Source organism: Balaenoptera ricei, chromosome 6 (assembly GCF_028023285.1).
Source record: "Balaenoptera ricei isolate mBalRic1 chromosome 6, mBalRic1.hap2, whole genome shotgun sequence".
NCBI lineage: Eukaryota > Metazoa > Chordata > Mammalia > Artiodactyla > Balaenopteridae > Balaenoptera > Balaenoptera ricei.
In genome coordinates, this window is record NC_082644.1 from 58,533,743 (window position 1) to 58,556,465 (window position 22,723).

At 37.3% G+C, this 22,723-nt stretch overlaps 1 protein-coding gene across 2 annotated transcripts in view; it reads left to right on the plus strand.

Annotated features, from left to right (window-relative positions):
- Positions 1 to 5,793: 5,793 nt before the first annotated feature.
- Positions 5,794 to 22,723, plus strand: part of ZDHHC21 (zinc finger DHHC-type palmitoyltransferase 21) — a 60,534-nt gene continuing 43,604 nt past the window's right edge. The window contains exons 1-4 of one of the 2 annotated variants that reach the window (XM_059926417.1): positions 5,794 to 5,876; positions 13,062 to 13,195; positions 17,620 to 17,818; positions 19,097 to 19,195. In XM_059926417.1, the coding sequence (XP_059782400.1) occupies positions 17,665 to 17,818; positions 19,097 to 19,195 (253 nt within the window). In that variant the 5' untranslated portion in view covers positions 5,794 to 5,876; positions 13,062 to 13,195; positions 17,620 to 17,664. The remainder of the gene's footprint in view (positions 5,877 to 13,061; positions 13,196 to 17,619; positions 17,819 to 19,096; positions 19,196 to 22,723) is intronic. The other variant, XM_059926419.1, reaches the window with a different exon arrangement.

Genomic DNA, 22,723 nt, shown 5'->3' on the forward strand with positions numbered 1-22,723 from the left:
TGGACTAGGAAAAGGTGAAGGGAACAAGGGGGTCACTTGCTAGAACAGGTATCAGCTTGGGACAGACTTTTTGTTTTTGTAATGCAGTTACAGTGAAAGTTACCCCTTGACTAAGAGAGCAGAGAACAAAGATATCAACAGAAGTGTGTGTGTGTGTGTGTGTGTGTGTGTGTGTGTGTGTGTGGCGTGCATGTCTCTCAGTTTGGCAGGTATTGCTATCCAAAGCAGCACAGGTATTTAATAAACCCAAGATGTGGTCAGTGCATTCTAATAGTTCATCAGTCTTTCACCATCGCTTGCACTGAATTCCTCAATTACGCATTTGCTTGCCTTATGCTCTTCTCCACTGTGACACTCGGAGCCTGCATTACCTATGGAATTTTCCCAGGCATCTCTATGTGGTGGTGCACCCATGTCAATTACATTATTTTTTACCACCTAAGGCTACAGCTTCCTGCTGTGACACTGCAGGGTGTGAAATGCCTTGTGGCCTCAATTTTTTTCATTTATATTAGATGTAGATTCCATGAATCCAAAGCAGGTCTGTTGAGTTAGTATACGTGGAAACCAACAAAAGTTAATCCTCTAAAGTGTTTTACAGCCATGAGTACTCTTATGCAGAACAGTAGAAAGTACTATTTTTATTATCTCTGGCATCTGGGTTTTCTTTGAAGGACTCAGAAATTGTTTTATCCCCCTAGTCGACATTATCTCCACATGAGCCACGTGGGCTGTCCCTTTTAGTCTCTTCATCCCCTTTCCTAGTGCTGAACATTCCCCTATTTTCTTTCCCTTTCAGATAGCCCAGCACCTCCTGTTCTTGTGTCTGCACAAAGATGGAAGCCATTGAATTTTAACTCTTAGCCTCCCTCCTCTCCCCTTCAAGATTTCCCACTTGGTTACCCTCTGGCTCCTCTTTGCTCTGACTTTGAGAATTAAGCAGCTGTTTCTTCTCTACCAAAGAAAACCCTCCTATTTGAACTCTTGATTCTACTGGTGCTCCTGCCTTTCACTTTGTTTAAGCTCCCAATTCTAACTTGTCTTCCTCTTCTCTGTTTTTATGGTCTTGTCTTGTCTTGGAGGTTTTCTCCATCTCTTTTTGCTGTTTTCTTTATACTAACATCTCTCGATGAAAATCTCACTCAATCTTTCTCTGTCATGCAAAGAGGTCGGCATCATCAAAATTGCCCTATTTTTAATATGTTCCTTGCATCGAATCAGCGCAGAACTTGCCATCATCTTTCTAGACCCATTTTATTTCTGTCTTGGAATTCTGTTAATCCCATTTACTTAGAATAAGCTGTTTTCTGAAAATACCACTCACAAAAATCGTTTTTAAAAGCATTTAAAAACCTTCTATCTCAATCCGTATTTCTCTAAAGGATGAGGGGCAAGGGGGATCTGCCCAAAGCATCACTTCCTCCTGTGTTGGAAGAGTCCGCGTGTGAAACTGCTGAGTCTCATTACTGAGAATGGCAGCTACTTTGCTGTGCCTCTGACACAGAAAGGGAGACCTCTTTCCTGAAGAACCTTGACTTTTGAGTCCTGACAACAGGTAGCTTTCATTATCAAATGGGTTCTTAAAACTTACTCAGCCAAAGACTACCGGGAACAAGTCTGTAGCATGAAAGAAAGCAGATTTATTGCCTTGGAAAAAGGGAGGGCACATCCTGCTTGTCTTCCGCTAGACAAGCAGGAAGAGGTAGGCATCTTTTTGTGAACTGGGCTCTCACTGAAGGACTTTGAAGATGGTCTAAGGGAAGCAGGGACCAGTTTTGCATTGGTTGTTGTTTTGAGGTTCGATTAGAAAAAGAGGCAATTAACTAGGAACTGGGTGTTGTCATGAAGTGAAGGTGTCAAGATGACTGAGCAATTGGGTATCCCTAGTAAGAAATGAAAATAGCACGTGGTCTGGGGCATCACTGGTCAGTAACCACCCAAAGAGAGGGTCGTTATTGTAATTTCGAACTGCTGCTTGATCTTGGCAGAAACAGTGTTTTCTATTAACGTTGCAGCTGCCTTCATCTGTGTCTGTCCTCCCAGCCTGATTAGTGGCAGGGCTTTTTTCTCTTTTCAGTCCAAGTTGGTTTTCCCTCTTTCAATTCCAAACAGATTTTAACTCTTTCAGCATCCCAGATGCTAAACTCACTGAAATACATTTCCCCACCTAACCAATTGTAAGTATTTGGGTTCATCTTGATTTAACTTAATAGAAAACTCTAGAGCAAACATCAAGCAACCTTAAAAAGTTGAGGCAAAGCCAGGTGGTTTCACTCATAGGTTCCAATTTAGGATATTTAGAACTTTTCCAAATGCCCCACCACTCTGCCTTTTGATGAAGCCACTGCCCTCACAAATAGTCTTTCCAGATTAGAGCAAGTCTATTACCCTACTCCGAAAGCTTAATGGCTCCTCATTGGAAATTTCATTGTCTTTGAAGCTCACCATGATTTGGCTCTGTTCTACCTTTCCATTCTCCTCTCTTTCTATGTGTTTCACATTTGAGCCACGTCAGAGCGACCCTTGTACTTCTACACTTCCATGCCTTTGCTTACACTTTCCCTCATCCTGGAGGGATCCTCTGTCCCAATCAAAATCCTATTCTCACTTATCTGATGCAAGAACTTTCTCCACGAAGCCACTCCTGAATCACCCCGTTGACACTACCAGCTGCTTCTTTAGCATTCCCATAGCACTTTGTTTATGCCTCTGGTTAGCATTGCTTTTCTTCCGTCTCCTAAGAATGCAGTGTTTTTTAGAGTTATCCTTGATATTTGGGGGGAAAAGCGTTATTTTACCAACTCTCTACGTCCTGGGGAACATAGAACTCTCTACGTTCTTAACCTGAAGTTCATGACTTCAGCTCTGGGGACATGGGAAGGTGAAGTATCTTGTGAAACTTTATGTATACATCTGTATGTACATGTTATATAATTGTGTAACTTGTTGGGAAGAGGGTCTACAACTTTCAGCAGATGCTCGAAGAGATGTGTAACCCCAAAGAGGTTAAGAATAACTATTAGAATATTAGACTGTTGTGGAATGGGCACTCTGCCACTCAAACAGATGGGGGAGAGGACTACAAGCAACCCAGAAATCATGAATGTGCATCAAATGTGGGTGCTTAGGGCATGGTACCCAGCTGGGCAGGTGGAGAACGCTATCCACCCAAAGCTGCCAAGGGCTATTTGCCAGTACTGATTAAACTCTGGACTGAACTTTCACTGACTTTAGGAAATTGCAATAAAATTCTATCCTCCCCAGTCAAGGCACAGCAGCACAGTCATTGGCTGAGTTTGTCCACATAAATGCCCTGACTGTGCCTTTGTTGAGAAGCCAAATTGGCAGTGGCAGCAATGCTACTTGTTCTCGTCTACTTTTTCTATTCCCAGATAAATATTAGTTTGATTAATAATCACATTTCAGTCAGTCACAGGCACCATGAAGACCAAAATTCTGGAGGGAAAATATAGTGCCTGACATATATCTTTTCTCCATCCTTAGACTAAATAGAAAAGCTCCTCAAAAGGATTATATGATGCCATATCTTCCTATTCTCTCACTTTAACACGGGTGTCTAAGTATATGGGTTGCAAGACAATACAGTCCATGTTGAGCATGAATGATAGAACTATGACTTGACCTTCAGTGCAAGGGATAGGCCCTTGATGATACTGCCCATGAGAAAAAGACTCATGATTTTGAGAATGTTTTTCCTGCCACTTCTCTCCTTCCATGCCTTTCTTAGAAAATTCTCTGTGGAACTGATTTGGCTAATAACAGGTTAGCATTAGAAAAAGGCATGAAAAATATGTACACTTCCAATAGTCATGTGCATTCACATGCCCATCAACTAAGTCTCATTTTGGCACCTGTTGAGATCATTTGCCACAGCTTATTCTCACAAGGGTATGCTAAGAGAGAGCAAAAGAATATGCTATTCAGTGCCAGGGTTTAGGGGGCAAAACTCCATGTTTCCTCTCCCTCAAAGTGACTAGTTATCATTATTACTTCTTTCTTTTCAAACAAACCCAGTTATAAAACTCCTACTACAGCAAAAGCATTATGAAAATCAATGATAATTCTTCCAAAAGCAAGTGTGACCACCTTCAAACCTAGCTATTCGTGAGAGAAGGAGCTTAGTTCTCAATCTGAAAAGCAATAAAACTTGCATATAGTCAAATCAACCCCTACCAATGAGTTCCTTTGGGATTAACAGATAATATTTTAACTCAGTAATTTTAAAATGAGCATGCATTAGAATCATCTAAAAGGCCTGATAAAATACAGATTGCTGGGCTTCACCCCCAAAGTTTCTGATCCAGTAGATCTGGGGTGGAGCTGGGGAATATGGATTTCTCATGAGTTCTGAGGTGATTCTGATGCGACTGGTGTGGGAACCACACGCTGATAACCACTGATGTAGGATTTTAAGGTTGTGAGGTATTGGTAATTAATTCAGAAACCAGGACATAACATGTTTCAAACTACCTAGTAATACAAGGTAACATAAGAGTCCAAAATAAGCTACAGTGTGTGTGATATTGAGAGAGAGGGAACTCTGGGCTGGCAGGATTTGAGCTGACTCCCAAGTCCAGATGGAATTAAGATCATCAGAGAGGAAGGTGGACAGCATTCTAGGATGGGCAGAAGAATCAAGTTAGGTAGAGGTAAGACGGGAGGGGTAGGTAGGGACCAGTTTGTGGAGAATGGCTTTCAATGCCATTCTATAAAGAGTTCAGATTTTATGTAGCAGGTAATATTTCTTCCATTCACACATTATTCCTCCCATGGCATGCAGTCACAAAGCTCTAGTTCCAGGTTACTGCAAACATTTTAACCTTCCCAAAGTATTGTTCAGCTGAGGTGAGGGGGGAGAGGGAAGGTTTTAGCATATCTCTGATGTTTGATGAAGATACGAATTGAGATTGGGAGGTGGATTATTTGCAGTGTAGCGTCAATTTATTTTTCCTAGGTTGCAGGAATGGGAAAGCCAGCAACTTTTGGATGGCATCTGAAACACAAAGTAAAGCTTGTTTCAGTATGGATTTTGGTTGCCGACAGGAATAGGAAAAAATCATGTCTTGGGCAACTGTGGCTCTTGAAGTGGGCAAGACCATTCACTAGAGGCCAGTGCTTTTCAATCTTTAAGGTGCACGTGTAGGAATCATTTGTAGATCTTGTTAAAATACAGATACTGATTCAGCAGGCCTGAAATGGTGCATTTCTAACAACTTCCCAGAGGATGCTGATGCTGGGGACTGCAATTTGAAGCAAGGTACCAGAGGACATCCAGAGCGCGTTAGGGGTAGAGAGGCCCGTGGGGCATCCCTCCCGAAGTACGGGAGGAGGATAAATGCGATCCTCAAAGAAAGGCCCTTCTCCAGTCACTCAGGAGAGCGGGGACAATGGTGTGGAAGGAAGAGGAGAGCGTGGGCAGAGCTGGGAAGGTGGCAGCCGGGGAGGGCGGCGGCGCCGAGGTGCGTCAGGTACGGACGGGTGTTCGGGTGATGGCTGTCCGGCAGGGCACGCTGCCGCGGCGCGTCTCCGCGCGCTCGAGGCGCGATTTCTGGTCTTTAGGCCCTCGGCGGCTCCCATCGCGGCTCCCGGGCGCCCAGCTGGGACCGCGGCGGCGGCGGCGGCGGCGGCGGCGGAGACAGCCGGTCGCTCCACCGCGCGGGTGGCGCACACCTAACCCGCCGGCCTCGGCGCTCTGGCTCCCGGAAGCGGAAGGGGAGCGCAGCCCGGCTTGGGCGGTGGCGGCGAAGGGACTAGAGGAGGAGGAGGAGGCGGAGGGGGAAGAAGCGGAGGTGGAGGGGGAAGAGCCGCCGGCGGCCGCGAGAACAGCGGCGAGGAGAGGCGAGCCCCCCGCGCCGGTGAGTGTGTGCAGGCGCGAGAACGCCACGGCCGCCCCCCGGCCCCCGGCCCCTGCAGCCCGGCGCCCGGCCGCCCGCCCCTGGCTGCGCCCCTGTTCCGTGCCCTGTTCCCTGCCCGCACCTGCCCTCGCTCCCGCTCAGAACCCCGGGTCTAATGCGTGCCCTGCCCGCCTGGGGCCTGGCCTTTCTCCCAGCATCTTCAGCCAGAGCTGCAGCCGCCCGCCAACTGCCCCTCCTATAACTGGTGGTGGGTGGGTTCGTGCTCCAGTCAAGATGATTTGGGGTAGTTTTTCGTGTGTGTGTGTGTGTGTGTGTGTGTGTGTGTTTAATTTTAAAAATCCTGTGCCCTGAGTTTCTCGCGTGTGAACTGTAGTTTCCCTCTCTGTACCCGCGCCCGGAGACCTGCGTAGGGATCTGGGATTTATCCTTGCCATCACAGCCTTTCATTCATTTCCAGATCGCTGGGTGAGGCTTCAGAAGACTTGCAGGAGGAGAAATAGTTTGCTCCTTTACTGACCTTCTGCCTCCCTCCCCCAGATTCAAGAGTGGTTTTAAGAAAATGGCTTATGGATGGCAGCAGTTTGCACTTGTTACCATTCACTGTAATAGACCGCTGGATTTTAACTGGAGAGTCCATTTAAAGTTGTGGTCTTTCTCAAGCTGTATTTGGGGCGTATTTTAAGATCCCTTGTGAGTCAGTGGAGGATGTCTGTATCTCTAGGGCTAAGAGAACCTGACCAGTTTATTACTTGAAAATATTGCAATATAGCAGTCTATAAAAGTACAAGAGGAAAAAAAAAATCAAGGTCGTTGTGAGCGGGTCATAAATCATAGTGTAAAGTTACAGTATAAAATCATGACGACTAACGATAGTTAAGCACGCAGGTTAAATATTTGTCAAATGGATCCAAGGCCTAATATGTGTACTTTAAAAAATTCACTGCCCTCCTTGTAGTAAAAAGTAATAGTAATTATCATCTGATGATTGCTTAGTATACGCCATTCCTGAACTAAAAGGCTTTTGGTGTAATATCTTGTTAAATCCTTCCAACTCTTTAGATTTTATTTATTTTAAAGATAAAATCCAGAGAGATGCTTTATTTTCCCGTAGGTGTGCTAAGTTGTCATGGCAAAAAAGATTTTTGAAGAGATGAGAAATCAGTTGGAAAGAAGGAACCAAATGATTTGGTGTCGTGGAAAGAAAACTAGATTTTAGTTCCATTGCTGTCACTATTTAGCTGTGGGGTCATGGGTAAGTCAGTGACCCATGCCATTTTTCATCTATACAACCGGGAAGTCAGGATAAATTCTTTAAGGCTTATTTTAGCTTTCCCATCCTTACTTGACATATGCTAAGTTTGTAAATAATTTAAGACCCTTTAACATGTTAAAGTTACTTTTAAAACATTTACCTGAAGAAGTATTAGTAAAATTATATCAAAATATAACCAAAAAATGTATAATTCCATACTTTTAGAATAATATTTGGTGTAGTACTATTGCAGAATTCCTCATTTTGGAGGTAAAACAATAGGATTATATTAAGTCCCTTCAAACTCTTGTGACTTCTGTTAAATTGAACGTACTTTCGAAGCCTTAGTTGGAGTAAATGAACTAGAGCATATTTTAAATAAAACGGTGTCACGTTGCCTATCTCTGGGGTGTTTTACTTAATAAAAAGAAATGTAAGCATTTAAAAATGCAAACATGTAACCATCAGCTTAACAGGTATGTTCTAAAGAAGGAACCAGTGAATCATAAAATTTTTTACTTCTTATTTACTCACTGCCTGATTTCTCTAATTCATAGAGACTGATTCAGAACCTGTGGGAAAGCACATGGATAAAATAATGTCGTGTATTAGTGAAGAAATGAATTTAGAAGTCTAGTAATGTCTCCATGGAGCTTTTTTTCAGGAATTGTAATTGAATGTGAGTCAATAAAATCTTTTTCAGTGTAGAAGGCTACATAGTGGCGTTATCAGTACTACCAGGCATAACAGGGAAGGCGGAGGAAAAGCTGTTTTTATTACCAGGGAGTTGTTCCCGAAGCTCAGTTTTACTTTTATATTAAGGAATGAAGACATTTTATATTACTTTAGTAAAACATTAGGGCTCAGTTTCAACTTTTCAAATGCACTAAATAGAAACGGCATCGTAGCATGTAGTAGAATAATCAATGAATTAATACCTCTTATTAAAGTTGAAAATGTGTTGATTTGAAGCAGTCAAAAATATAGGTGAATGACATGAAGAAAAATGGAAAAACACCAGTCTTGCTTATTATCAGAGTAGTGATTTTTTTTTTTCTTTATTGGAGTATAATTGCTTTACAATGGTGTGTTAGTTTCTTCTTTATAACAAAGTGAAATCAGCTATACATACACGTATATCCCCATATCTCCTCCCTATCCCACCCCTCTAGGTGGTCACAAAGCACTGAGCTGATCTCCCTGTGCTCTGCGGCTGCTTCCCACTAGCTATCTATTTTACATTTGGTAGTGTATATATGTCCATGCCACTCTCAGAGTAGTGATTTTTTTGGTTAAGAATCTTTGGTAAATTGAGCTATTAGCCTAGTTTAAAAAGCATATCTTAATAGACGTGAAATAGCACTGCTCTCCATGGTAGCTACCTTCCCCAAAATATCTTAAAGTGATAGTAGATTATTTACTTATTTCCCTCTTTTGATGTACCATGGGAAAAAATGTGGTATTTTCAAAGTTTGTCTTCTGCCTTTTTGCCCTCCTCTTTCCCTGTGCTTTTCCTCTCAGGTAGATTGACTTGATCCATTTAAGAGACTGAATAGGTTTCTGCTCTCTTCATCTATCTGTTGCTGCCACTTCCACAAAAGGGCAAGTTAGGTAAAAATTAGTATTTTACTACTCACTGATTCATTCAATTTTAACTTAATGTGCTCCACTGTGATCTCAACCAGGCTTCTGATTTTAAGCCTTTTATCTGTAATTATGGAATGAATAACTTTTTTACCTGCTGCAGGATTTTCAACTTCAGCAAGCAAGGAGAGATTTTTTTTTTCTTTTAGTGTTATTGGTTTTAAATCATGTCTGCTCTGGTAAAGCCTGGTGTGAAGGAAATCTAATTTAGCCTTTTGGTTTGTTTGCTTTTTTTTTTCAATCTGTTCTTGGTGCAGTGGGTACTAGATAGAGGTAAGTAGCTGACTTGCCTTTCCTCATGGAAGAACATGTCTGATTCACACCCAGGAAATGCCAGAGCCTAATTTCTGGCTTTCACTGTAGCTGAAGTTTTTTCCTTGTGCTGTTTTTGGAGCAAAGGTTACCTGTGCCTTCTGTTCCTACCCTGCATTTAACTCCAGTTCTTCCCTTGCCTGTCCTGTCCTTTTTCCCACACCCATACCTTCCTAAATGAAGAGTCTTGCCTAGACATTTTGTACTGATTGAAACAGTATTTGGTAGTCTTTAATTCATATCATCACACACCTTCCCAGTTATTTTTGCTTTTTGTTGGGAGATTCTGAAGAAGTGTGTCATTGTAGTGTAATACTTTTAATAAAGGTATTAATTTACATTTTTTTCACTCACGAGGCGGGTACACAGAAGAGCAACAGCTTATGTTCAGTTCTGCCCAGAACATAGTGATTTAAAGACTTGTTCTAGGAAGTGGATTCTTGAAACCATTGATGGTACAGGTTTGATATGCTTTGACACTTTGTCTACCCACATTTTAACAGAGTCTTCCTGGAGAACTCAGCAGTTGGGTCAGAATTCCCTACTTTAATTCTGCATTCTTCCTTAGCTTTTGAAATCACGTCCTGATTTTCTTCCATGCTTCATTGCTTAATTTCCCAGTCCTTCCACTTTTACCTGAAAGAGATTTAGTTTACAGGCTTTAGTTCAGTCACTCTATTTTAGATAAGATCTCTATTTTTGGTTTTCTGCTTGAAGAGACCTCACGCCAGCCTTGTGGAAATACAACCTCCCTACATGCTTATAGTGTGATGCGAGGGAAAAGACTGTGTACTGTACTATCTGAGGTTTCTCATCTCTGACAAGTAGTTCTCAGACTTCAGTGTTAGAGAAGGTAGGCAGCTGGGTATAGTTAAATTGTATTTAATGATGGTGACCCAGAAACACTGTTTCATCCTGGAGTTTGTAAGACTAGATGTACAACTCATCCTTAGTGCCCCCTGTCCTCCACCGCCACAAACGCCCCTTTAAAGTTGCCATTGTTGGAGGTGTTTATCATTTGCCAGGCAATTTCTCTTTTAAGTATGACAACCACCTTGTGTGTTGATATTTTTATTACCATTTTAGAGATGGTTAAACTGAAGCTTGAAAAGAAACTGAAGTTTGGAGAGCTAATAAGAGGCTGTTTCATAATTTGAATGTGGCTCTCTTAAATGTCTGTATAAGATTAATTTCCTACTCTATTGAAATAAACTGAATACCTCTGATGTTTTAAAAATTGGATTACCTCTTTGGCTAATTATTAAAGACAGCTATATCTGGTTATTTTAGGTAGAATTACTTGACCAGTTTTTCAGAGTTGATAAAATCAGAAATTAAATAGCTGTATAAATATGTAAGATTCATTTTAAGCTGCAGTAATAAGGTTTAAATTTTATATATTTGTATATTAACCATTTTGTTTTGACCCTGGGGGGGGGGATTTTGTTTGTTTGTTTGCCCTGTAAATTGTCGATTGCAGTCTCAGACGTAGCAATGTTAAAATACTTGACAACATTTTGTAGTTATAGAACTTTGAGATATTCTTTGTTATCACAAAATTTCTTGGGTTTTTAAGACTAGAATTGCTTTTATATCACGTGGGTGAGATTTGATTCCACAGTGATGGCGATGCTGAACTAGATAAAATGTTCATCTCATTTTGGGTGCTATGACTGTGATGTAGTTCTGATAACTGTAAATGTAAAATAGGATTTTTTCCTTGATTTTAAGCCAGTGAGTGACTAGGGTTTGACTCAGGGATGGTTGGCTTGTGCTGTTACCTAATGTTACTGATGGAAACTGCTGTTTTGCTGCAACAGTAAGAAGCCACCCTAGAGTCATAGCCTGAGCAGCATTACTGACTTTGGCCATGTTTCAGAGCACTTCATTGTACCACACTTAATTCTGCTTGAGATGTCTTCTAGAGGAAGACGAATTCATTCATTGCCACTAGAGTAGCAGCTCCTTTACTAGATCATTCTGTATTTTGTCTCTAAGAATCAAATGTGCAGCCAAAGAGACCACTTTAAATTAGCTTAGAAAGTTAGAGTATAAACAAGTTATATTTCACAATCTAACAATCATGGACCATAGAAAAAGTGACCCTGGGAGAAAGTACAGTTTAAAAAAAAAGTCTGTAAGGGGAATGGAAATGTAATGATAATGATTTTGATGTTTTTTTCCACATCCTCAGTATGTAATAGATTCCTATTGCTATGGTAAGCAGTATGCAGAGCAAACTCACAACTTGTCCTTTATTTCCTTTCTTGGAGAATGGTACCACCATTCACCTAGACCCTAAGCCAAAAACTTGGGAGTCATCCTAGCATCTGCCCTTTGCATGATTGATTACCACGTCCTATCAGTTTTACTCATTAGGTTCTTATTCTGCCCTTTTCCAGCATACCTCCTGTCTTAAGTGTTCCTTCCTCACCCCCCTCCCCTCCCCACTTCCTTTAGAAGTTAACTGCTTTTGGGGTACTTACCATGTGTCCTCATTTCTCACCTGAGTAACCAGTAAGCCTAGCTTATTTCATATAGTCAGTCTTGGAACTTTATCCATCCACCCAAGTTCATTCTTCAAAGTGTTGCTCTTCTTTCCAAAATGCACATTTCATCATGGCATTCTTCTGCCTTTAATCCTTCAGTACTTTCCAAACTACTGTCTTCAGGGTGAAGTCCAAAGTCATTGGCATGGTTTAACAGTGTTTTTTTATTCTTAGATCACTCTCTTCTTATAGGTCATGAAATCAGTCTAGTAGGCTGTGACCAGCATTATATATTTTTATTAAAGTGAAATATAATAAAATAGTACAGTATCAGAGTACGTCACATATAGTCAGGGTGAATATCACTTCATTAAACTTTTTCAGTTATATATTTTATATATGTGAAATACATACTCACATATCTCATATATTTCTGTGTATATATTACCAGATGTCCTGAACTATATTTCTTAAAGATGCTTGTGGTCGAAAGGTTAAACGCGTTTTATCCCATTCTTCCATATGTGATGACTCTAGTCATTTCAGTTTACTTAGATTTTCTTTGCCTGCCCTTATACCTTTGCGTACTCTGCTCTCTTGTTCATTAAGAGCCTCCATTCTTCATCCTCAGGTTTTGTTCTCTCCAGAAATCTTTTCCTGATGGTAACTTACCGAAAGAAATAAATTTTTTATTGCAACCTCGTACACACAAATATTTACGTAACTGAAAAGTTCCATGAACCAACACCCTTCCTGTATGAGAAGCATTATTGCCCCCTTGCCCTCTGTCTTACTTTGTCTTACTTGGTATTGATCATGTCTGTTTACTAGTTTGTTTCTATTGAGAATAAGGATGGTCTCTTTTTTATCTATACCAGTGCCAAGGCGTAGTAATATAGATAATGATTGAATTAGTGAAATACTGAATCAGTATATGTTTTTTAGAACTCTTTACAGTATTATTGTTTAAGCCTGAACTGTAGAAACTAACTTTAATGGTTGATTCTCTTAATGGTTTCATTATAGGAGGATAACTTTTTTCCTTAAAACAGTTAAACTAATATGTGCTTCTATTTTAAACTCTTTATTTTATGTTTATCAATTGTGATTAGATAGTCCAGGCCTAATATCTTGATAGATATTACATTGGATTTTGTCACATCAGTGACCTCAGAATTTATTGTCATTTTGTGATTTGTGGTCAGTAAGTTTGATGAAGCCCAAATGCTCGACATGTAATACTAATTTGATTTTATGGGAACCGGGTGGTTTCAAAAGAGAGAACGTTCATGTATAATGGTAATCATATAAAGATTTTGGGGGGCTGGCTGGATTAGATATGAAAGCATAGAATTAAGTGGAGTTAAATCACTTTATTTCTAAATTTAAACGTTTTTTTTTCGTAATTGACATTTTTATGGTTAGAATATTTAGTTGCTTACAATTTTTATCTTTGTTGTGAGATATTATTTGTTAAACCATTAATAGATTCACACGGAGAACTGCTCTTGAGGAGAGATCCATTTGTTGGGATGTAATAAAAAAAAAAGAATGAATCAAGATAAAACCTCTAAATGCAAGTACCAGAACAATTACAACACATCTCAGTGAATTTGCAGGTGGTAAGTGCATTTAATTTTAATGGGAATATGTTTCTGAATCGTGCAGCGTAGTATCCGTAAAGTGTTATGTTTAGATGAATTTAACAATCTTTCATTTGCAAAAAAAAGATAGTTACTTTATGTTTATATAAAATTTTTCATATTAAATTTTAACTCCACATTTTCTTAAATAAGGCTTTCTCCATAGAGAAAAAAATCTGTAAATAATACAAGTTTCAGAAACATCTTCCTGAATTATAAGTCTTATATGGCTTTACAGCTGATGCTTCTGTGCTGCATTTTTAAAGATATTAATTTTAAAAGCATTTCATATAAGGATAATACATAGTGATAAAGAGAGGCTAAAAGTAAAAATTTTGTTTGTGAGGTTGTAATGTCGAATCACACCTCATTGGCTATCTTTATTTTTCAGTTGGTCGAGAAGAATTTAGAAGTACATATGTCTATTAATAAACTTACATGAACACATAAATATGTATATAAAATGTGACAGCATTCCTTCTCACTACTCTTTCCTTCCTCAGCCCAGTGGTAACCACTGTTAACAGTTTGGTAGATGTGTTTTCTTCTGCCCATACAGAAATTACTTATACATATATTTTTTCTAACAAAAAAAGAATCATGTTATACAACGTACATCTGAATACCCATCACCTAGATTCTACAACCAGTATTTTACTGAACTATATCACATACTCATCCATCTCTGTGTCCACACATCAGTCCATGTTTTGGGGAGATCCATTTGAAAGTAAATTGCAGACATCAGTATACTTCCTTCCCCCTCTCCCCAATAATACAGCATCCATATCATTAACTAGATAGAGTTCATTATTGGTTTAAAGGGTTTTTTAAAGGTGAATTTACATACCATGAAATGCACCAATCTTGTGTATTGCCTAGTTTCAACAAATGTATGACCTGTGTATCTCAAACTCCTGTTAAGATAGAGATCTTTATCAGCACCCCAGAAAGTTCCCTTATGCTTTTTCCTGTTTGTCTTTATCCGCCCCTCCCTCCAGGAAGCTACTGTTAGGATATTTCCCCCCACCATAGATTTTGCCTATATAATTTGCCTCTTTTCACTCAACACTATGTGTGGGTAGCCGTATGCAAATCTAGATCTAGTCTAGTTTATTAGAGTTGAGTTATAATTTCTTTAAAAAAAAAAAGTCAGTGCTGTAGTAATTTACATCATTAATGAAGTTAGAGTGCTCAAGTATAGTTACCAGATATCAATCTTCAAAAATGTTGAAATACCAGTGTGTCCACTAGTTACATCAAAGAGTTATGAGCTCACCATTTAATATACAGATTAATATGTTGGATTCTCTAGCTGATGAAAGTATTTACAGAAGCCACCCTTAAGACTGAGTAGCAGCATTGTGTTCAGTTTGGTTGTTGCTCAGGATGTGTAATAGTTTCTGTTCAGCCGTGAGCCACGCCTGGTAGATAATAGCTGAGTGGAGTGATCCTGCAACTTTACCAGTTACACGTTTCTGGTTGTAATCTGATTTGTAGCTCTTGGAAGGCTACTGTTTTCTTCTCTACAATCTAGTTGTAAGGATTATGTGGCACTAATTATGTGGATTAATTTTCACTACTCAGGTATTTAAAAAAGTATTCAACATCTTATTTGTTCATTGTTTTATTTTTCTCTCCTTAGCGTACTTTTCCTTGGGGATGCTTGTTCTTTTAGAGCTTGTTGTCTGTGTATGTTTATATCCAGGAAAAACAGACACATTTTAAACTATACTTTTCATTTATAGTTTCTGTTGTGAGGAACTCTTGCAGTGATAAGAAAAATTTGTTATTCTCTGGTAGAGGAGAATAAAAATAGAGTTTAAAAAAACAAATGAGTGTGATAATTTTGCTACTTGTTTTGCTGGCTTGTATGCTTTTCTGTTTCTAATACTAATACATTTAGAAATAAGTAATGAAATTACTCTGTTCTGTGTAGTTACTAGAATTCGTTGTCTGTTTTTTTAGTCGTGAATGGAACTGAAACATTAAAAGAAAGAAAGTACATGAAGTTAATGATATTGAACATGTTGAGAGACAGAGCCTTCTGTCATTCTTTTAGCACTTGATGGTTGGCAAGACTATAAAAATAAACATTCTTTTTAATGTTTCTCTTTTTAGGTATGTTGATAGCTTGTCATTTGTATTTGAGTTCATTTAGCTTTTAAAATAATCATACCTAGAAAATTAAATCCTCTGTGACTTTCCTCACTTTAGTGATACTGATAGGTCTTTTAATTTTTAAATTAAAAGGTAATGAAGTTCAACTTTTACTTTTTTAAAGGCCTAGGCATTATTCCTATTTTAAAATTCATACATAAGTGCTAACTGAGACCATATCTGATTTAAAGAGTTGGGTGGTGAGTTTGAGTTCTTGTCTTTTTTTCTGCTGTCCCAGTGTTTCCAGGTTCTAGGGATAATAGGATAGGGGTATTCTTTTAAAATTAATCCTTAATCTTTTTTTCTTTGTCCTGGTAGCTTTGTAACTTTAAAGAACATTGGCAAGGCCTCTAAAGGGTGTAGTACCCTGAGGCTCTTCAACTGATGATAAATTATCCTTAGAATGAAGTAGTCTGGGATGTAAGCTGGAAATCTGGGAGTCATCCTCCAGAAGCTTACTGGTTTGATTCTGTTTCTTCAGTCGATCTCTCCAAAACTAATTTTGGCTTTTGCCTTCTCTTAGCCTAAATGATCTTTGTCTTTAATTTCATCCTCCACACCAGAGCTTTAATCCTTTATTTAAAATACAAACCTCATTATGTTACCCGCCTGCTTTAGTAGCTTTCCAGTGCCTAAGAATGGCATCTTTATATCCATCATGATATAGCCCTTTATTTCTTACCACTTGCTCTCCACTGAAAGGTTTGTGATTTCTCACGGCAGTTTGTAATACCTCCTACAATTTTTACTCTTGTCTACCTCCTGCTCTTCCTTCTGTTTGCAGTATTGTTGTCACTTTTCTTTGCTTGGATAACTTTTACTCTTCTTTTAAGATTGAACTCAGCTCACTCCCCTGCAGGGGGTCTTGCCCTGATTTAATCAGTCCCCATCTTTCTGTGCCTATAGTAAGATCTTGTCCACATCCCTGGAATGTATTATATTAAACCCATTTTATGACTCTTTTCCCAATTAGACTGTTAGTTCCTTTAAGCAAAGACCATGTCTTATTCATCATTGTATCTACAGTGTCTAGCAAGTGACTAGTATATAGTGGAGGCTCAATGAATATTTGTTGAACTGAGTTCAGCTCATTGCTGTACATTGAAGTATTAGTGAAGCTCCTGGATCCGTGTTTCCTGGATACCAGTCAGCTGTATCGAGACACCTGGGGAGCATTTTAGAACATTTTATAGGTTTTTGAGCATTACTCTGTAAAGAATTATGATTCAGTACATCTGGAATGAGGTCTGGGAATAAGTATTTTTAAAAAGCTCTTCAACTGATTCCAGTTTGCTTATAGGTTTGAGAAACATTGTCCTAGTGTATTATTGTATTATTTCATTGTATTTTATGTAAAAAAGTTGCCCCCTAGACCTCATATAGTAATTTATTATTTAAAGTTTATAAGTTATAGCTACTAAAGTAAGGATATATTTTAGGTCACTTTTTTAATACCATATGTAGAAGTATCTTAACTTTAAGCCTCTCATTGTGAGGCCTATTAGCATTTTGTTAACGCTGAACTGAAAAAAGCCCCATTTAAGCAGGAGTCTTCTCGAATTGATAGTAATATTAGCTGGGCTTCATTCCATGAATTTAAGTATTTTTGGCAATTTGTAACTACTTTTCACTTTTTATTATAATTTTTCAAAATGATTTTTAAGCATTTTGTTGTGGTTTAAAATTAAATTAAGTTGAACAAATCTTAAGTGTATATAGCTCAGTGAGTTTTTACATATGTGTATATCTGTAAGGCAACAGGTCAACATATAGAACATTTCTGGCTCCTCAGAATTTCCCCCATTTCCCTTCCCAATTAATAAACACCCCTCCCACCACAAGATGAGCACTCTTTTGATTTGTATTACCATCAGTTAGTCTTACGTACAAAACTTTTTAGTAGTTTTAATCATATCTTTTGGTGAATATGTGCACTCATTTCTCTTGAATTTACACATGGAATTGCTGAGTTAAGGGCAGACTTGTGTTTAACTTCAGAAGGTAATGCCAGTTTATACTCTATGATTGCAATTCATATGAAAATTGAAATTAAATTATTTGAAGCTTATGGTGAAATTTTAATAGCCTGAAACTTCCCTTTGTTTTCCAAAGTGTCCTATTTTGTCAAAAATATACATAGAAAGAAAATTTAAGTGTCATTTCATAGTTGCCAAAAAGGTAGTTTTGTTTTATTCGAATAATTTTTCCTATATAAGTAATTTTTTCTTTTTCCCTTTCCTTAGGTTCATCTTTCCTTGTGGGTTGGCAGGCAGTCATAGGACTGCAAAATGGGTCTCCGGATTCACTTTGTTGTTGACCCACATGGTTGGTGCTGCATGGGTTTGATTGTCTTTGTCTGGTTATACAACTTTGTTTTAATTCCCAAAATTGTCCTCTTTCCTCACTATGAAGAAGGACATATTCCAGGCATATTAATAATAAGTAAGTTGCTAGATCTTTATTTATTTCTTTGGATAATTCAAGATTTTTCTCATTGTGAATGTTTTTGGAGTATAATACCACTATAATAACCTTACTTTTAATATTATTCAGTGCTATTAATATGATGTTATTTACTAAATTATGGACATTTTTAAAAAGAATGGCCTTTATATATTTTGCAGGGTTAGATAAATGTGATATCTTCATATCTAACCCTACAAAATATATAGAGACCATTTTGTTTAATAAAAGACTGGCACAGTAGTGCTATTTATATAGGTCTGTGTGTATTTTTATTGTTTCTGTTATATACTTATTGCAAATGTGGAAGGAGTTTTAAGAATGATTATGATACACGTTATTGAGAAAAAGTTTCATGATATAAAAATTATTGATTATGATTTTGATTATGATAATACTTTGAACTTCTGGATAATTATTTTCTCCTATAGTTTAATGGTGATGGTTTGCTTATGATTAAAAGAATAAGATTGTAGTGATATGTTTTACATGTACATGGCATTTATAGTTTTCATGTACATTATGTCTTTTTGATCTCATAAGAGCTCTGGGAAGTATAATCTGTTTTACAAATGATAAAACTGACCAATACCATGCAGTCAGTCCTGGAGTTAGCACTTGAACTAAGTTTCCTATTACAGGTGCAGTGCCTTTATCCCCCCAACAAAATGCCTATTTCTTTTTCATCTAAAAGGTAGAATTATAAATGAATGAATATATTTTCCTTTACTGTTATTTTTTCTAGTTATTCATTTTGAAACACAACAATTTCTAGATTCTTTATTTTCAAATTAACTATCTTAGGATCTATTGAAAAGAGCAATTGAACATCACTAACCCAATGTAATTTTGAAGCTAGCCACTTAGAGTTAATGAAAAAGTTTAATTGTAGAATAGGTTTAAAAATGCTGCTTTGATTCTGTCAAATATAGTACATGTAATAATTAAAAGGGATTCATTTATACCAATATTAGTAGGGAATTTCTGTTAATAAAGAATCTGGTTTATAACAAGTTTATCAGTTATTATTATACAAAATAACTATTTAAAATTAGTACATTTTAGATAATCCTCTTGGCAGTATTATTTGATGAATGAAATGAATTAATCATCTTTCCATCTTATATTTGAAAATTATTTATCCTGATGGTATTAATTAAAATATACATTTATCCTTTAGATATGCTTGTTGAAAAAATGTTTTGAAGGGTAAATACTAATTTTATTTATTTACTTATTTGTTTGTTTATTTCCAAGTATTCTATGGCATTGCCATATTTTGTCTGGTTGCCTTAGTGAGGGCCTCAATAACTGATCCAGGAAGACTCCCTGAGAACCCAAAGATCCCACATGGAGGTATGGTACCCTTCAGATTTATCAGTTTTACAATGCCGGAATTATCATCTTTATTAATGTATTTGACTGCCTTTAGTATATTAATTATATATGTCATGTAACGCCACTTTCAAGTCTTTCCTCAATTGTTTCCTTTCCAGACTTCCCAATTTAAAACCACAAATCTCAGCTGACTCCTCATATCCCCCACTCTCTGGCTCTCCTTTTCAGTTTACTTGTTTATTTATTTGTCTCTCCCTCCTCCCACTCTAGATCTATATAACCTCTGTGAGGGTGTAGATTCTTTGTTTTGTTTTCTTCATTTGTTCAGTACTGTATCCTTAGTGCCTAAATAGTCTCTGTCACTTAGTAATAGTTGCTAGGTAAATATTTGTTGAATGATATATAATTACTGAGAAATTATATTTTTATTTAGTAAAGGAATTTTTTGATGGTGCCACTTACCTCATGATATTATTGATATAATGTTGCTTAAATATTTGTAGTATTATAATACTATTGCCTGTATTTCTTCAAGTTCGAACAATTCAGTGAAAATTTTGAAAGCCTTTTATTCTAGTGTCAATGAAGGTAATTTTTGGTCACTTTATTGCATAGCAACCATTCAGGCAACACAAAAAAATTACAAATGTATTGCTTGTTTTATTACATGCCAGATATAGTAAACCTCCTTTACCCTCTTTCCCAAGTTTCACTTTTCCATCATTTGCTATGTAAGCTTTGAGAACTCTCTGTACTTTCTTCTAGAAAGAAATTTATATGTCTTTGTTATACATTATAGAACCAGAAAATTTTTTATAGTAGTTTCCGAACTTGCTGTACGTTAGAACCACGTGGGGAGCTTTAAAAAATCTCAATGTCCAGATCACATCCCATATTAATTAAATCAGAATATCTGGGGGTGAGAGCCAGGTATCCGTATTTTTGAAAGATCCAAGGTGATTCTAGTGTGTCACAAAGCTTGGGAACCAATGTACTAATTCTTTCCAAAATTAGATTAACTGGCAAGTCACTTAGATAGCCTCCCTTGAGTTTCTGATTGTTTTTTGAGATCCATCATTTGGGGCTTACTTGGTCTTGCAAGTTTAACGATTAAGTGGGAATGATATGACACTGATGTTTATGTAGAAGTTTCTGAAAATTATCTTGAATATTTAGTTTTTCTTAATTTATAGAAGCAGTATCACTGTCATTTAGCGGTTATTGTGTGTGTGTGCGCGCGCGTGTACCTGTGTTTGGTCAGGGAGGATGGCACTCTGTAATTTGTATAGAATCCCTCTTCTCTACTAGCCTAAACCAAAGGCTCTCTAAAATATTGATACATGTATTTTCTACTTCAACTCTAAAACCCAATGTTATCAGAAAATCAAAGAAGCAGGCTTTTCCTAACTCAGGACTCATTTCTGATGAAATCTTTAGTTTGCTGTGGTCAAACATTCAAATGCCTACATCTGTCAGATACTGCAAATCAGTGAAAGGGGCCAGGGAGGAACTATTTTACATTGAAAATCTCATATCTTATCTAAAGGGAGTGGCACTGTTCGGCTACAGTGAAATAGTCATACAGGCCTGGTATTATTAGATATTGCAATTTTTGAAGAGAAAATATGGAATCTCAATTTTTATGAGACATTTCATGATTTTAAAAAATATTGGCAACTAATTCAAAATTTTTAAAGCATTGTTTTAAAATAAATACCAAACAGATTATACCTGTGGGTCAGATTGAATCCACCTGAAACTGCTGTGTTACCTTTAGCTTATAGACTCCAGTGATGGAGGACACCATGGCGTCTTGCCAACTATTTGGATATCTGCATTATATCTGGTCTCATTGACATTTGGCCTGTTTCTCTTCAGTGAAGAGTTCCCATTTGCCCAACCAAAAAAACATGCATTCATTTATCACATTTTAATGTTTCCAAAGTCTCTTGGTATTGTTACAGAGCTACAGTGGCAACCGATTCTGTCAGAAAACCTCTGTTAAAACCCAACCCTTGTATTGATTTTTGTAGTTTCAAGTTATATTTTTCTCCCCAAAACATTACTTTGTGATTTGAGATATAGTAATTGAGAAAAGGCCCCCTAATATGTGAGTCTTTTAAAAGACTCAAATAGAAGGTGATTCCTTCCTTTTTGAGGGATAAACCAAACCAAATCTTGCTTTATAGTCATTCATGCATTTACAGCATTAATAAGTTTCCCTGTTAAACAATGAGATGCTGTTTACCTTACATTAAAGAGCATCTATCATTTATAGAGTTTACCTTTTTTCTTTTATTTGTTTTATGTTTTGATTTTTCTTTCCTTTAAAAAATGTATCTGTTAATTTTTTATCTTCTATAGCTACCATAAATTAGCAGTTGGATTCTGTCTCCCATAGGCTTTTATTTTATTTTGTTAGATGGGTAGTACAAAAGTCTTGTAGGTGATCATCAGACACCAGAATGTATCAGTCACCAAGATCCTATTTGGACATGAATAAACCCGGAAGAAGAAAAAAGGGAGAAGACTAAGAAATGGTTTATAGATACATAGGGTGGTAGGTTAAGATGGATGGCTTTTTTCTTGCTCTGCAAAGCAAAAACATAGATGATACTTTAATTTCTGGATTTTAAAAATAGTGATTTTTTTTCTTTTCTAAAAACATAAATGTGTGTGTGTACTTGTGTGTGAAAATGTGCTTTTTCATTGGTATTTTTCATTTTAGATTCTTACATCTTAAATTGAGCCTTAAATGGCTCAAACCCTTTCTTTGAACAAATTTATGTTCCAGACCATAGGTCAGCACGTTCTTCAGTACTGTTAAGGGCCAGATAGCAAATATTTTTAGCTTTATGGACCATATGGTCTCTGTCACAAGTCCTCAGCTCTGTCATTGTAGCTCAAAAGCAGCCATAGAAATATGTAAATGAACGGGCATAGCTGTGTTCAAATAAAGCTTTATTTATAGACACTGAAATTTAAATTCCAAGATTTTTATATGCCACAAATTATTATTGTTATGATCATTATCATTTTCAATCATTTAAATTTGTAAAAAACATTCTTACCTCATGGGTCACACAAAAACAGGTGGTGGCCTGGATTTCCCTGTGGACTGTAGTTTGCCAACCATAGTCTACACTACAGAATGAATTACAATCTTTCTCTGACTCTAGCCAAACGCTCTTTTCTGAGGATACAGCATTTTAAGTATGAAATAAATAATTTATTCTTTGCAGTATTATGTGCTGAAATTGCCAATAGTGAATACCCCATATTTATTTTTTAAGGGGCTGGTTTAAGAACATAAAGTTTTCATGTTGTCTTTTAATGAAAATCGGCTCATCGAAGAGAGTCTGCTTCCTGACCATATTCCTTGTAGTATGTGAATTCAGAGTTTTAACATTGGGATATTTGGGTACATCTAACATCCACTAACATCTAGGGGGGAAAAAAAAGTGACATGCTTGTGACCTTGTATTATGCTATGTATGAAATATTTCTGTTTCACTAACAGTTAAATTATCATAGTTTAATTGTACC